The sequence below is a fragment of the Sinocyclocheilus anshuiensis genome, unplaced genomic scaffold, assembly GCF_001515605.1.
Source record: "Sinocyclocheilus anshuiensis isolate Anshui unplaced genomic scaffold, SAMN03320099.WGS_v1.1 scaffold2571, whole genome shotgun sequence".
Classification (NCBI taxonomy): Eukaryota; Metazoa; Chordata; class Actinopteri; order Cypriniformes; family Cyprinidae; genus Sinocyclocheilus; species Sinocyclocheilus anshuiensis.
In genome coordinates, this window is record NW_015560621.1 from 59257 (window position 1) to 73870 (window position 14614).

A 14614-nucleotide genomic window follows, 5' to 3' on the forward strand; every position below is an offset into this window, starting at 1 on the left:
TGAATGGAGACGTCAATCATCAGCTGCGCGCATGAACACTGCGCTTTGAGTGAATCCCGCCACAACCATCCTTTGCCAAATGATAAGCACACTACTATATCGCGATTTTATTTTCTGTTAGATTAGTGCTCATTACAAAACTGTGGGGGGACAGATTATATAATGACCGTTCATCATTGTAAAATAGACATTTGATCTAGTGCAATAAAGAAGAAAAATTAATCTGTTTAAAAAGGCTATTATTCACCTCCTGTATGTGCTTTAAGTCTTCGACGTAGACCACATTTTAATCTTTGTTTCGCGTAAATTACAGTGGATTCATGTGAAATATCCACTCCTGTACATCCTTTGCAATATCATCAGACGATCTCTTGTCAGTGGAAAGACTGTAAAGCTGCGTGATGCGTGATATCACAACAGATGGCGGTAATGAACAAATTTAGTTTGTGATCTAGTCAGAAGAAGACGCTGCGTTGCTTCAATGCATTAGAAGCTCATGACTCGTCAGAATGCAAAACGGAATGTAGCGTTTGGTCGCACTACACCACTACTTGCTAGAAAAAGTATTTAGCTACAGGAAAAGCTACACTGTTTTAAAAGTAGCGTCGCTACTGTAAAGCTACTGAAAAATTGAGTTACGCTAGTAGCGTCACTACTTGTAGCTAGCTACTCCCCAACACTGGCCCCTTACTATCAAAATTTTGGCAATTGGGCACTAGCATTTAGCCGGCATGCTATGTTTTTGAATTTCCTACGGTGGTTTAGTGTCGATCGTAGTAACGGTTTCTAAGATATTGGCAAATGTTTTTTTAAGCGCTAAAATGCAACGTTTAACAAATCATAAGGAAAAACCTGGCATGTTTGGTATCGCTAGATTCGGCAAGGGTTCAGGAGTCTAAAAAGGTGACTCCCATGAAAATAATTCGACCACACCCAAAGTTATAAGCAGTAGCGACTCCTGACCGTAAATTTAGGTGGGGCAGATTCTGGGTCATAGCGCTAATATACATAAAACATTTTGTAAACTTTATATTCTAATCTCTGAACACATGGGGACAACATTTTGGCAGAGATGTCCTTGCGTTATCCTGTAGGTGGCTAATGTTGATTGACAGGCTCGAAGTAATGTTACACACATAAAATGCTGTATAATAATTGCCTTAATATAGTATTTATCACCTCCAAATGTTGATTTAGAATGTTACAAGTTGTGGAGCAATTCGGGTGAGGAAAGAAGATCATGTCTATTCTCAGAATAAAACAAACACAACAGAACCATATAAAGGCTATTCATGTGAGCACATTTAAACTAAAGGATTTAACGTATAGCCTACTTTGTTAATTTGATCCCCTACTCCACATAGAAAAAAGAAACAGACATGCCAACTAGTTACTGACCTGATGCAGACACATAGCTTAAAGGGGTCATATGATGCGATTTCAATTTTTCCTTTCTCTTTGGAGTGTTACAAGCTCTTGGTGCATAAAGAAGATCTGTAAAGTTGCCATGTATACATGCCTGCAAAAGCCATGCGCGGGATTTTAATATATATTAGAGGTGCAAAGGTTCAACTTACTCACGGTTCGGTTTGTATCACGGTTTCCGTGCGGTTCGGTATGTGCTATGTTTAGGGAAAAAACTATATTGTCATCATCTCTAACACACCCGATTTAACTCGTCAGCTCTTGTGTATTTTAGCACTTCCGTCAGTGAATACGCAGCCTGCAAAACACTAAAATAAATATCAAAGAAATAATACAGTTAAACAAGAAAGTAGCCTAAATAAGAAAGTTAAATACACCGTTAAATACACCGTCTACAGGACGCGAGCTGCGCGGCGGTGTCGCGTCCGGTGTAGACACGGTTCACTGTTCCGCTACTGTTATTACTGTTGTTACACTTGTATACAAAACTTCGTATTATGCTTGTTATAGAGTGCGTGACATCACGTGCACTACCTCCGGTGGCAAGCGACCACCGTCACAGCCCTAAGATACTGTACGTTCAGCCGACTATGTCTGCTAGGATACTCACCAAGACAGGCATTTTGAAGGCATAAATGACAGTTATTCCAGCATAAGCACTCGCATTGATTAAAAAATGACTGGTTTGTACACGTATTGTTTTTTTTTCTCTCTCATCGCTCTTGTTGTAATGTATTGGGAAGCCAGAATTTGTATCCATCAACAGAAACATGCATTAGCCGAGGTGGCTCTGCCTGGTTCTAAGTATGTGAATATTTGATTTTACTACTAAGTGGCGCTGGCTCGAAACTTCTCACTTTTACTTCAGGGCTTCGTGCTGATGGCCCATACCAAGTTTCGTAACGATACGCTTCATAAAATACAGCATTTTAGTACAAATTTCAAAATGTCTGACGCCCTAAATGGCTGATATGGGAAAATGGGATATGGTTCGACTCGGGATGCTGCACCGAATCTAAAGAGACAAGTTTTGTGATTTTTGGCCAAACCATTGAGAAGTTATAAGGAACTATTAAAAATAGCGAAAAAATAGACCTTACGAATTTTTTTTTTTTTTCAGAGGAAAAAATAATTTTCATTCTAGACCTTATGGTTCAAAAGTTATTAGCATAAACGTGAGTGAAATTTTGGACAAATGGTGGCGCTAGAGAGTTTAAGTTAGAGACTCCAAATTTGCTGTGGTTAATGATGATACTGTCCTCTATCAGTTTCGTAATGATACATCAATGCGTTCGTAAAATATAGCATTTTACTACAAAATTCAAAATATGATACTGTCCTCTATCAGTTTCGTAATGATACATCAATGCGTTTGTAAAATATAGCATTTTACTACAAAATTCAAAATGGCCGACGCTCAAAATGGCTGACATGAGAAATTTGGCTGTCATTTGACTCGGCTTGCTGCACCTAATCTAAAGAGATGGTTGGCCAAACCATTCAGAAGTTATAAGCAAAAATATGAATTTTTCATATCTCCTGACCACTGGGTGGCACAGCGCCGAAACACTGCAGGTAGTCTCAGGTCATGCTTGTTATAACACACACCAAGTTTGGTCTCAATACGCTAAACCGTTGCGGAGTTACAGCCTCAGATCTATTTTTGCGTCAAATTCGTTCGTGCGTTATTCGAGAACGGTTTGACTAATCAACTTGAATTCCATAACTTTTTGCCAACATGGTCTGAAGATCATCTGAGCCAATTTTGGTGAGAATCACACAAACAGTCTAGAACGATTTCGAAAAAGTAGGTTTTTTTGAACAATTAAAAATAGCGAAAAAACTAAACCTTGCAACTTTTGAATTTCGGTGTTCATTCGACTCGGCATGAGCAAAGGAATTTTCCTTCTGTGCCTAATGGTTCAAAAATTATTAGCATAAACATGAGTGAAATTTTGGACAAGTGGTGGCGCTAGAGAATTTGAATTAGAGACTCCAAACTTGCTATGGTTAAAGGGATAGTTCACCCAAAAATTAAAATTCTGTGTCACGCCGGATCTGTTTCCTACATTGTTGTGATTTGATCTGAACGAAAACAGCGTATCCGTGTTACGCAGCGGACACAGAACAGCATAAGTTGTTTACGTCCAGCTGATATTCTCCAAAATGGCACCAGGGTGACGCGGAGGAGACGAATTGTTGAATAAAGTGTTTTGTTTTTTTTTGCGCACAAAAATTATTCTCGTAGCTTCGTAAAATTACGGTTGAACCCCTGATGTCACATGGATTATTTTACAGATCTCCTTGCTACGTTTCTGGACTTAGGAACATTTCAGTTGTATTGCTGTCTATGCAGGGTCAGACAGCTCTCAGATTCCATCAAAAATATCTTAATTTGTGTTCCGAAGATGAACGAAGGTCTTACGGGTTTGAAACGACATGAGGGTGAGTAATTAATAACAGAATTTTTATTTTTGGGTGAACTAACCCTTTAATGTTGAGACTGTCCTCTATCAATGTGCCAAATTTCACAACTTTCCCGCAAGCAGTTCTATGGGCTGCCGTAGACTCAAGAGCGGAAGAAGAAACGGAAGAAGAAGAATAATAGGAACGCCAACGGATACATAAATAATTATATTTAATTATAATATAAATAATTATTATTAATAATAATAAGAAGAAGAAAACTAACGGTTTCCATAGGTGCCTACGCACCTTCGGTGCTTGGCCCCTAATGAAACAGATTGCTGCAGTTGAGACAGGCTCTTTAAAAGTAACTGTTAAAAAACAAGGCGCATTAAAAACGCGAATCCAAACGCCAGTCAAGCTGGTCGCGGCGAAAATAATGTGCATGCTTATTATGATTTTTCGGGTAATCTGCAGGAAGAGCAATAAGACTATCCTTGAAGTGTGCGTTTATCAGTGAGTCAGATAATGTTCTTCAGTCAGTATTTTAGTCAGATGTTCTTAACTTATTTGAGAACTTCTTAAGAATTTTTCAAGAATTGCACTTAAGAACATTCTTACGAACTTCTTGGAATTAATCTTAAGAAATTTCTCAACTTAATTCTTAAGAAGATTTTCGTGAACCGTATGGGGTCCTGTGCGTTGTGATTGGCCGAATTCCTCAAGCGTGTGACGGAAATTTGATGTGAGAGTCAGCTGATGTGAGCCTGACTAACGTGATCTGCCAGAACTAACGCTATGCTTGATGTTGTTGCAGTATGTCGCAGTGTACACATGGTGTAAACCTGTATTAAAGCACAAAAGAAATTTCCAGTGCTGTAAACTTGAAGAGCAGTGTTTCCAGTTTTTCTGTTTCCTGGAGTAATTCATTTCATGCATGCTCACATGCGAGCATACAGATACCACAGGCATTTAAACACACACACTCACACAGAGGTGAAAATTGATTAGAATGTTGTTTTTACTGAGGTAATATTATTTTACCCCAAAAATCAACATGTATATCACTATATATATGCTTTACTGACACAGGGCCCTATTTTAACGATCTAAGGGCATGGTCTGAAGTGCATGGCGCAGGTGCACTTAGGGCGTGTCCGAATCAAAGTCCCTTTAAGGCAAGTCACACGTCACTCGGCGGCCATCTTTGAAACGCCTCTCGGGCATGCAAGTGCAGCTCCTATCACTTTGTATGGGGAAACATTAAATTCTCCCAAACTGTTCACTAAGCTTACGATTAAATTTAATATTTGAAATCACCAGTGAAATCTGACAACAACTGTGTCATAAATGTAGTTTCTTTTGCTCAAATAGCGTTATAAAAAGCTTATTTTTTCAGGCTAGATCAGTCAGTGTGCATGCGCAGTCCTAAGTGCACGTCTCAGAAGGCTGACTGTTTCTATAGCAACCGGGACGCTTCTAACGTCAGCTGCAGTGATGCGCTGACTTTACCGATTAGTGATTGGCTCTTTCATTCAGAAGGCGGGGCTTCCTGCAATAGAGCGGCCATATTAAGCGTTGCATTTTTCCCCATTCAAAACTATACAAGTGACACGTCTTGGGTACAGTCTTTTGTCCAAATCCACTTTTGCTAGTAACCAGTGGCGTAGCCACGGGTGTTGCTGGGTTAGGGGTTAGGATGGCTACACCTAAAAATAGATGTAGATTGAATTTTTTATAGTCTTAATAAAAAAAAAATCTAAACTTGGTATATTGTTGTTTACTTACAATATTTGTTAATTTAAAATGTAATTTAAATTTTAAATGATTTTCATAAAAAAATAAATATCTGCCGACATTCGGACTGCCAACCAATCCGCAAACAGCCGCTGACTGTGATGTGTGACCCCACTCACCCCAGCATCTTGGGAGACGTTTGCCACGCATTCTAAACAGTAGAGAATCTTAAAGGGATAGTTCACCCAAAAATGAAAATTCTGTCATTAATAGAGTGGGGGAACTATGACTTCACTTTGTAGGCGGATCGGTTGTTAGCATCGCACTGGTTCCCTCGACAAAAAGCCAATGGGATTTTTCCATAGGCTTTTGGATTATCGCCAAAAATAAGCTGTGTTCAATCATAGTTCTATTTTATTACGTGGCTTTAAGCACTATGCATCGTTAAAGTTTCACTTTCACTGCGACTAAGCCAGTAAATGTGGTGTTTACATGGAATAATCATATGAGTTTATATGGTACAAACCCAGAGTCTCCGCATCAGCAGGACTTCCATTTGAAGACTTGTGTTGCATTTCGGGGCAAAGCCAAAAAACATGGTCGAACAACAATATAAAATGCGGGTTAACTATTAATTGGTTGTTCTACAATTGTAACTATAAATTATACACTACGATTGGAAAATACTGTAAAATGATAAACTGTTCGGCTTGATGATGTTTAATGTCTCTGACAGCACCTGTAGTGTAGTCCCATTTAGCAACTTGTTAGCAACCGTCTTTTTTAAGAAATGTAACGGTTTAAAAAAAATCACGAGTAGGGTGTAACTGGTGTGTTTTATGTTGTAGAATAAAACGTGAAAGTATCTTGAGCTTGTGTGAACCACGGACCTTATTTTAGGGGATTTAACCAAACTCCCATTCAAAAAACCCATTGACTCTGGGACGATGGAACCGGAAGTGCTAAAATGCTAACTCGCTTCCGGGTTTTTGCCTACAAAGTGACATCATAGTTACGCCACTCTAAAACTCACCCTCATGTCGTTCTAAACCCGTAAGACCTCCGTTCATCTTCGGAACACAAATAAAGATATTTTTGTTTAATTCTAAGAGCTCTCTGACCCTCCCATAGACAGCAATGTAATTACCACGATCAAGGTCCAGAAACGTAGCACGTAAATGTAAACGTATGGGAGGGTCAGCTCTCAGAATTCATCAAAAATATCTTAATTTGTGTTCCGAAGATGACCAGGTAGACCAGGTTTCAGTTGGTCAATGGCGCAATCATTTTCAGTTGCCTCAAAATAGCAACGTGCCAGTAATGCACCTGAACACACCTTGTTTTCAGACCACCACGCCCATGGGTGCACAAATGGGCGCAAATGATTTAGCTATTTAAACAACGTGGCGCTGGGCGTGAAAATAACGTCTGGCTGAACTAACAAAAAACAATTGCGTCGCGCCTGGCGTCGCCGCCGGGTGTATGATAGGGCCCATTATGTTGCTATTCTATTTGAAATGAATCCGCATTCAGAATTAACATGCCTATGCAGAAATAAAGACCGAGAACATATGGAAGCTTGTGTAATCACTTAACGTTATAAGATAAAAAAAAAGAAAAAGAAAGAAAGAAAAAGAAAGAAAGAAAAACACATTCATAACTGCACCATGGGAAATAATTTCAGTGTGTAAATGTCAGATTGTCTGAAAAACAGGTTTAACAATTGTTTTTCACCGGTGCCTTGTGTATGTGCTTGTTTCCATGGTGCATATCATTCCCAAAGCATTTAATTCAACATTAACAACAAAAACCCACCTCATTTTGTGTCCATCTTCAGTAAACATCAAATCATGAAAATACCAACGGAGCAGGACGTTTTGGAGAAGTGTTATCAAACGTGTTTGAAGCTTCTTCAGCTCAGGACAGGTGAGATTACACCTGTAAACACTACAAATGTAGGAAGTAGTGATGTGTCGTTCGCGAACGAGCCGATTCTTTGTAGCGAACGAGAAGAGCCGACTCCCGTCGGGTAGAGCCGAATCTTCAGCCGGAGCCTTCTATTTTAGGCCAGTTTAGCAATTGTGAATGGTTTGTGTGTTGGTAAGCAATTTTTTATTTACGAAAAAAAAAAGCATAAAAATAAGGCTTTTATGAAAACACTGAATAAAAAATAGCTTACCAACAAACAAACCATTCACAATTGCTAAATTGGGCTAAAATAGAACTAAATAAAGAGCCATTTGGGAGCCGTAAGAGCCGGCTCTTCTAAGGGAGCCGAGCCAAAAGAGCCGAACTTCCCATCACTAGTAGGAAGAGTTGAGTGACTAGTTTAGTGACTTAGGCTACACCGCTAGAGTGGGCTTGAAAACAGTGGGTCTCAGCAGCCTTCTTAACAAGTGCCCCCTTTCCCAAAATGATAATGCCAGATAAAATGAGCCATCAGTTAAAATGAAAAAAGAAAGAAAAAAAGGTTTAAGTATATTTGCTCAATGAGTATGCTGTCAATCAGTCAGTATTCCCCTCCAAACAATTCTAAATGGTTTGATCCATTGCTGCTTGATCTAATAAAAGTAGGCAGCATTCAAAACTGCATACTTCCCTACAATATAGTAAGTAAAAAACAGTATGTGAAAAGAAAAGTATATCTGACTTCACATTCATAAACAGTAGGTGAAAAAGTTCCCGTATGACCTACTACAACGGGCGAGATTTTGAAGTGTGCACCCAGTAAACAATTTGCGAATGACAGTGAAGCGACACTACTGACACAGGTCACATGGCAATGACAACAATGTTATTATGCTGGAAACACTCCCATCTTTACATTTTTTAAAAAACCTTTTATGGTCTACTCTAAAGGAAACATGTACTTGCTATGAGTAAATTCTTGTTGTTGTTGTTGTTTTTGTCACATATTTGTAATAATCTGAATGTAGGGCAACATTTTGTTTGTTTTACGTGTTTGTAATTGTTTTATTGTGAAACTTTTGTGCTGCCATTTTGGCCAGGACTCCCTGGAAGAAGAGATTTGCATCTCAATGGAACTACCCTGGTAAAATAAAAGATAAATAAAAAATAAAAAAACATGGCCAAAGTAGTATGTGTGGATTAAATGTATACTTTATAGAACATACTTTCTAATGGTTACAAGTAATTACTTAATCAAAATAAGTGTGCAACTCAGAGAGTGTGTGATTTCAGAAGTGACAGAAAGATTAGGCAGTTGACTAGTTGCCTTGCTGCCAGTAACGTTGTAGGTAGCGTTTGCGCTCAAAGGTAGCCTACCACCTGAAACTGATTTCAGACAGGCTTCTGAGGCAGCATTATCTGAGGATCAAAAAAATAATAGAGCTTTGGTGATAACTAAGCAAATATTTAATTACTATAATACTAATTTCTCTAGATATGAAATCAGTTTGAAAAAGACCACCACTGACCACAAGCCACAACTTTCAGATGGAATTTTATTTTTTTAGCTCTCACGAAATTGAACGGACAGGCAAATGTTTGGAATAATTGCACTTTTACTGTTTTTACTGCTTAGTAAAAAAACAGTAATACTGTGAAATATTATTTCATTTTAAAAGAACTGTTTTCTATTTTTATATAGTTTAAAATGAAATTTATTCCTGTTATAGCAAAGCTGAATTTTCAGCAGCCATTACTCCAGTCTTCAGTGTTACATGACCCGTCAGAAATCATTCTAATTTCACACTTTCATTACATGGACTCACAAAGATGGATTATTTTTCTAAAAATCTGTTTGTGTTCATCTGCATAAAGAAAGTAATATACATCTAGGACGGCATGAGAGTGAATAAATTAGCAAATTTATGAGCCTTATTTTGAATGAGGCTTATTATTTTACTAGCGAGGTCCATCTCACTAGTCTTTCACAAGCCAGTATATCCAAACCTATATACACCCACACTTGTCATGTTTTTTTAAATTAACCTAAATAAATTGTTAATTGAGATTAATTCATTAGCAATGGCTGTCCTATCTTAATGGGGCCATTTTTATTTTGTTTCCTGAGGTTTATAATAATTATAATTTAGGAATAAAATGCCATTTTCTACCCTGATTTTAACGCTATTTTTTTTTCATTCCTGTCAAAAAATAAATATGGCATTACCCTGGCTAAGGTCTATAGGTGGACTTCTGACATATTCAAGGGCTAGTTCACACAAAAATGAAACTTCTATCATAATTTAACCACCCTCATGCTGTTCCAAACCTATTAGACATTCAATCATCTTCAAAACACAAATGAAGATATTTTTAATGAAACATGAGATTTCTTTGCCTCCACTGAAAGTCCATTTCAAAGTTCATAAAGACATTGTAAAAGAAATCTATTAATTTAGCGATTAAATCCAAGTCTTCTGAAGAGACATGATCACTTTATGTGATGAACAGATTCAATTTAGGCTTTTATTTACATAAATATTGATAATCGCACATAAATAAAGCATATAAAATATGGTAAACAGAAGCTCAAACGTGCTTGACATTTGAAAACCAACAAGGTTTGTTCTGCATGTATTTTTGGTGGCATGAACTTTCAATGGAGGGACAGAAATATCATTAATTGCTTCAAAGATGAACGAAAGACTTGTGGGTTTGGAACGACATGAAGGTGAGTAATAGATGACAATTTTTAGTTTTGGACGAACTATCCATTTAAATGTTGGGGTAGTAAAACATTTTGTATCAACACATTTTTTTGCATATTAAATGATAAAGGATACCTGAATTAACAAATAAGTATGACTGGATGATTGGCCCATAATAATCTGACTCGACCTATGAGTGTTTTAGCTCTTGACTTAAAAAACCTGTTAAAGTCTTCCTTGTAAATGTGTATACTAACCCTGTCCATATGTTGAAACACATGCATCAAAGTAGAATACTGTGATTTGAAAAATATAATGTCTTGTTAGCATTATGTGGTGGAAATAAGATTTAAACATTTCTGGAATAAAATAGTTGACTTTTTATCTCAACTTCATAGCTAGCATTTTACATATTGTAACTATGCACAATTAATTTATATTTTCACAAGCATAATTTATAACTGAGATATATAATAAAGATCTTAAAGGTAATTTATCATACTACCCCAGTGACAAGTTTAAGTTGCAATATTTGCAGTTACTGTGCTCACATGTTGTTTCAGGTTTCACATGTTATTAATTTAGACAAGAACACAGGATGTTTCTTCTGATTATATTCTCAAATACAAAATATTGTGTTTTGATTTGACACAAAACCATATGCAGATACTGCTTTACAGACAAGACACAAGGTAATAACATATCCACACAAGGAACTAGTTTGGATCATTACTAATCTGCAATATGGGAATAGATGTGCATCAGACCAATCAGAGTATTTTAAAAATGCTATATAAAAAGGAAAATGCTAACCTTCACAGGCTTGAGACATCAGAAAATTGTTATTCAAGATTTAGGTTATTAAAATGTCCAATATGATGTACCTGGACAAAAGTGTTACATGGTCTTACATCGATGTGTACATACAGGCATATGATTATATACAGAACAATACCCATAACCATCTACCGCAAAATGTGGTTCTTTAATCTTACAAGATAAAAAAAATAAAATCAGTGGTAAAACTAATGGAACAAAGAAACACCTTGCCTCTCTCTCGCTCTATACATCAGATGTAAATCGAAGCGTGCAAAGCTTTCTCAATAAATTTTCTCCTTTTTCTCCACATCATAGTGTGTGAGCTGTTTGCAGTGGACTAAACCACACATTACTAAATTCAAATGTCGAACCTCTCATCTACAAGTACACATGAAAAAAAGATCAAGCTGTATGTAAACAAAACTTTAGTAGAAGAGCAAAAAAGGGATACTTGTCACCAAAACTCAAACAGAGCAATGGAGGGCCACACAAATGTGGTTATCTTTAAGGGTGGTATAAATAGGGAGCGAATAAACATTTACAGAGAGCAGGCAAAAAAGGGTAAGACTGGGTAACACAAAAAAAGGCATGAGGAATGCTGTTTAGGGAATGGGCTGTCTGAAACACCTGCGATGCTACTACTGTGTTCCCTGGGTGCCCTGGCTGCCTTGGGTGCCCTGCTGGTTGTAGTTGCCGTAATTGCCGTATTGGTTATAGTACTGGTTCCACTGGCTCTGGTTCTGGTAGTACTGTTGCCACTGCTGAGCATACTGGGGGAAGTAAGGTACAAGTATAAAAATACATGCAATACATGCACATGCATTCAAGATAAGGGGACAAAAATGCCACTGTAAAATTACTAAACTAAATCTATCACAGCTGTCATGATTAAACATAACTGTGGCATTATATCTAAATCTGCTTACATTGCATCAGATTTCGTTTTAGGTATTTTTTTGCAGCATTGACCATTATAACCAATCACACACGTTTCTGTAGTTTATAAATGCAGTGGCCAATCAGAGGTGTTTAGATGTTCTTTGCTTGTATATAATGTATTCCCAGTTTGAATAACCATTTACTAAAATACAAACATAAAGTCTTAATTTTCTAATGCATAAAAAACAAACTAATTCATAAAGGTTCTTAGCTTGTTTTGTCAGTGTAGCCAGATTATCACATGCCATCAACAATAATAATTTTTAATCTTTATTAGCAAAAGCAATAATCTGCAATATGATGACTTTTGTCATAAAATTGCAGCCCTACCCTCAGAGTTCCGGTTTTAAATGTATATATGTATGCCAGCATTAAACAGTCTGTGTAAATAAACCTAAATGCAATGCAAGATGCAGCTTCTGTTCTACCTGTGCAGTATAAAGACAGCTTTTGTTTGATGTATTCTAAATGATTGAAGTAATGGGTTAAATTGAAATATTTGACATAAAAGATCAAACAAATAATTTAATCAAGTTAAGCTAATATTGCCCCTTAATGGAGAAGTTGATTTCAGACCCTGGTGACTGTATTCAGTTTCCTCACCTGCTGGTACTGTTGATTGTAGCTCTGCTGCTGCTCGTTGTAGGTCTGTCCTGTGGGAGCGGGAGTTTGACTGTAGCTCTGGTTGTATCCTGGGTATTGACTGTAGTTGCCATAGTTGTACCCTTGGTTGTAGTTGCTCTGGTTGTAGCCTTGGTTGTAGCCTTGATTGTAAGCCTGAGGCTAGAAAAAAATAATAAAATAAAATGTAAGCAATGATTTCAAGTCCTGTTGGTTTCACAAGCTGATCGTTGGATAATGTAAGCCCAGTCTTAATACCTGTGATTGGCTGTAGCTTCCAGTTGATCCAGAGCCACTCTTGTTGTAGGAGCCCTGGCGGTTGTGGTTGTAACTGCCTCCTCCAGACTGCTGGGTGCGGTTGTATCCACCACGGCCTCCTGAGCCTCCATCCCTGTAATTATTTCCCCAGCGATTCTGGTTGTAGCCTCCACGGTTGTATCCTAATGAATTAGTTGAGTGATTATCAACAACTTGTAGGCAGAATCTAACCACCAACGTAGAACAAGAAATATGGAATAGATGTATAAGCTGATCATTAATTGCAAAATAAACCCAGACAGGGTGATCAAAATAACCTAACACACTGAAGGGGTTTCTTTGCTGGCTGACAAATCCCTGACTGCACATTATCCCGATTATTACACGGCTACTTACCATATACAAATATGTGGACATGAAATATTGAGTTGGAATTACTTTATAATTTAACCTGAATATTGTCTTAAAGCTTTCACAAAAAAAACCAAAAAACAAACAAACAATAGACCATTATAATGTTTAAAATAAATCGGCCTATACAAACACTGCAACAATACTGCAGTTATATTAATACCAAATACTCTGAGATCATTTTCTGTACAATCCATAACTGATATGCAAAATGGCGACAGTTGTGTTTGTATGAAATGAGAAAGCAAGTCCACAATGTGACATGAAAGTAGGGCTTTCCCCCCCCCCCAGGACTCCTACATGAATAGAAAGTTCAAAAGAACAGCATTAATTTGAAATAAATAGCCTATTTATTTGTTATTAATTAATTTATTTATCTTTTAACATTATAAATGTCTTTACTGTCACTTTTTAATGTGTCTTAGCTAAATAAATAAACAGCTAAATATATTAATACTACTACTACTAATAATAATAATTTACTGCCCCCAAACTTGAAAACGCACAAAACTAGCAAATTTAGGACTCTTACCTCCTCGGTAGCCTCCACCTCCAGAGCCGCCCCGGTTCTGGTATCCACCTCTACCACCCTGAGGTCCACCACGATTGTCATAGCGCTGGAAGTTACTACGGCCGCGGAAACCACCCTGGCGGTTATCAAAGCGCTTCTCCGGGGGAGGGCCAGCTTTACGGCCTTCTTCGTTGTACTGCTTGATGAGAGTGTCTGCCTCTTCCCGCTGAAGCTCTACGAATGTCACCCCGTCCAGGAACTCGCCGACTTCGGGCAGCACAAAGTTTGCTGCGGGATCAGAGGCACGCAATGAGGGACAGAACAGCCTCGCCGGCAAAAGACAAAGAGAATGATTATCAGCACCATACAATGGTGACAGCAAAAATACAGGGGAGAGAGAGAGTAAAAGAGAGAGAACTAGAGTATGTGGTGATTAAGTTAACATGCTCTAGGACAAACGTTGCCTTAGCTGTGTAAGAAAACACTTGTCCCAGAGTAGGAATATTCAATGTCTATAGTTACTGCTCTGGAATGACTAGCGGTTGTCTCTCACAACCCCAACTGACTTACCGTGGATTGGGAAGAGGCCAACACAGGGTAGTTTGTGAATGACTGACACTGTACAGGGGACCCTTTCTGCTTCCCTCAAACTACCAGTTTTAACAGAAGCCGTTCTCTTATGAGACACATGTTACAGAGAACTGCTGTGTTATAGTTTCTCACTATACTATAAAAGATTAAAGTTACAAGAAATTACATGCAATTAAATTTAACTTGACAGCTTAATACTGGAAGCGTTTTCTCTTAAAGGGGTCATATGATGCGATTTCAATTTTTCCTTTCTCTTTGGAGTGTTACAAGCTCTTGGTGC

The 14614-nt window shown here is 37.8% G+C and overlaps 2 protein-coding genes across 2 annotated transcripts in view; both read right to left on the bottom strand.

Annotated features, from left to right (window-relative positions):
- LOC107681889 (uncharacterized) overlaps positions 1-7513 on the bottom strand; it is a 16639-nt gene extending 9126 nt beyond the window's left edge. Inside the window, exon 1 of the mRNA XM_016478260.1 lies at positions 7384-7513. The gene's annotated coding sequence lies outside the window, so the exon portion shown is untranslated. The remainder of the gene's footprint in view (positions 1-7383) is intronic.
- Positions 7514-10783: 3270 nt separating this feature from the next.
- LOC107681881 (heterogeneous nuclear ribonucleoprotein U-like protein 1) overlaps positions 10784-14614 on the bottom strand; it is a 14761-nt gene continuing 10930 nt past the window's right edge. The window contains exons 12-15 of the mRNA XM_016478248.1: positions 13765-14164; positions 12822-13003; positions 12546-12725; positions 10784-11773 (exon numbers count right to left, since the gene is read on the bottom strand). Of these exons, the coding sequence (XP_016333734.1) occupies positions 11642-11773; positions 12546-12725; positions 12822-13003; positions 13765-14164 (894 nt within the window). The 3' untranslated portion in view covers positions 10784-11641. The remainder of the gene's footprint in view (positions 11774-12545; positions 12726-12821; positions 13004-13764; positions 14165-14614) is intronic.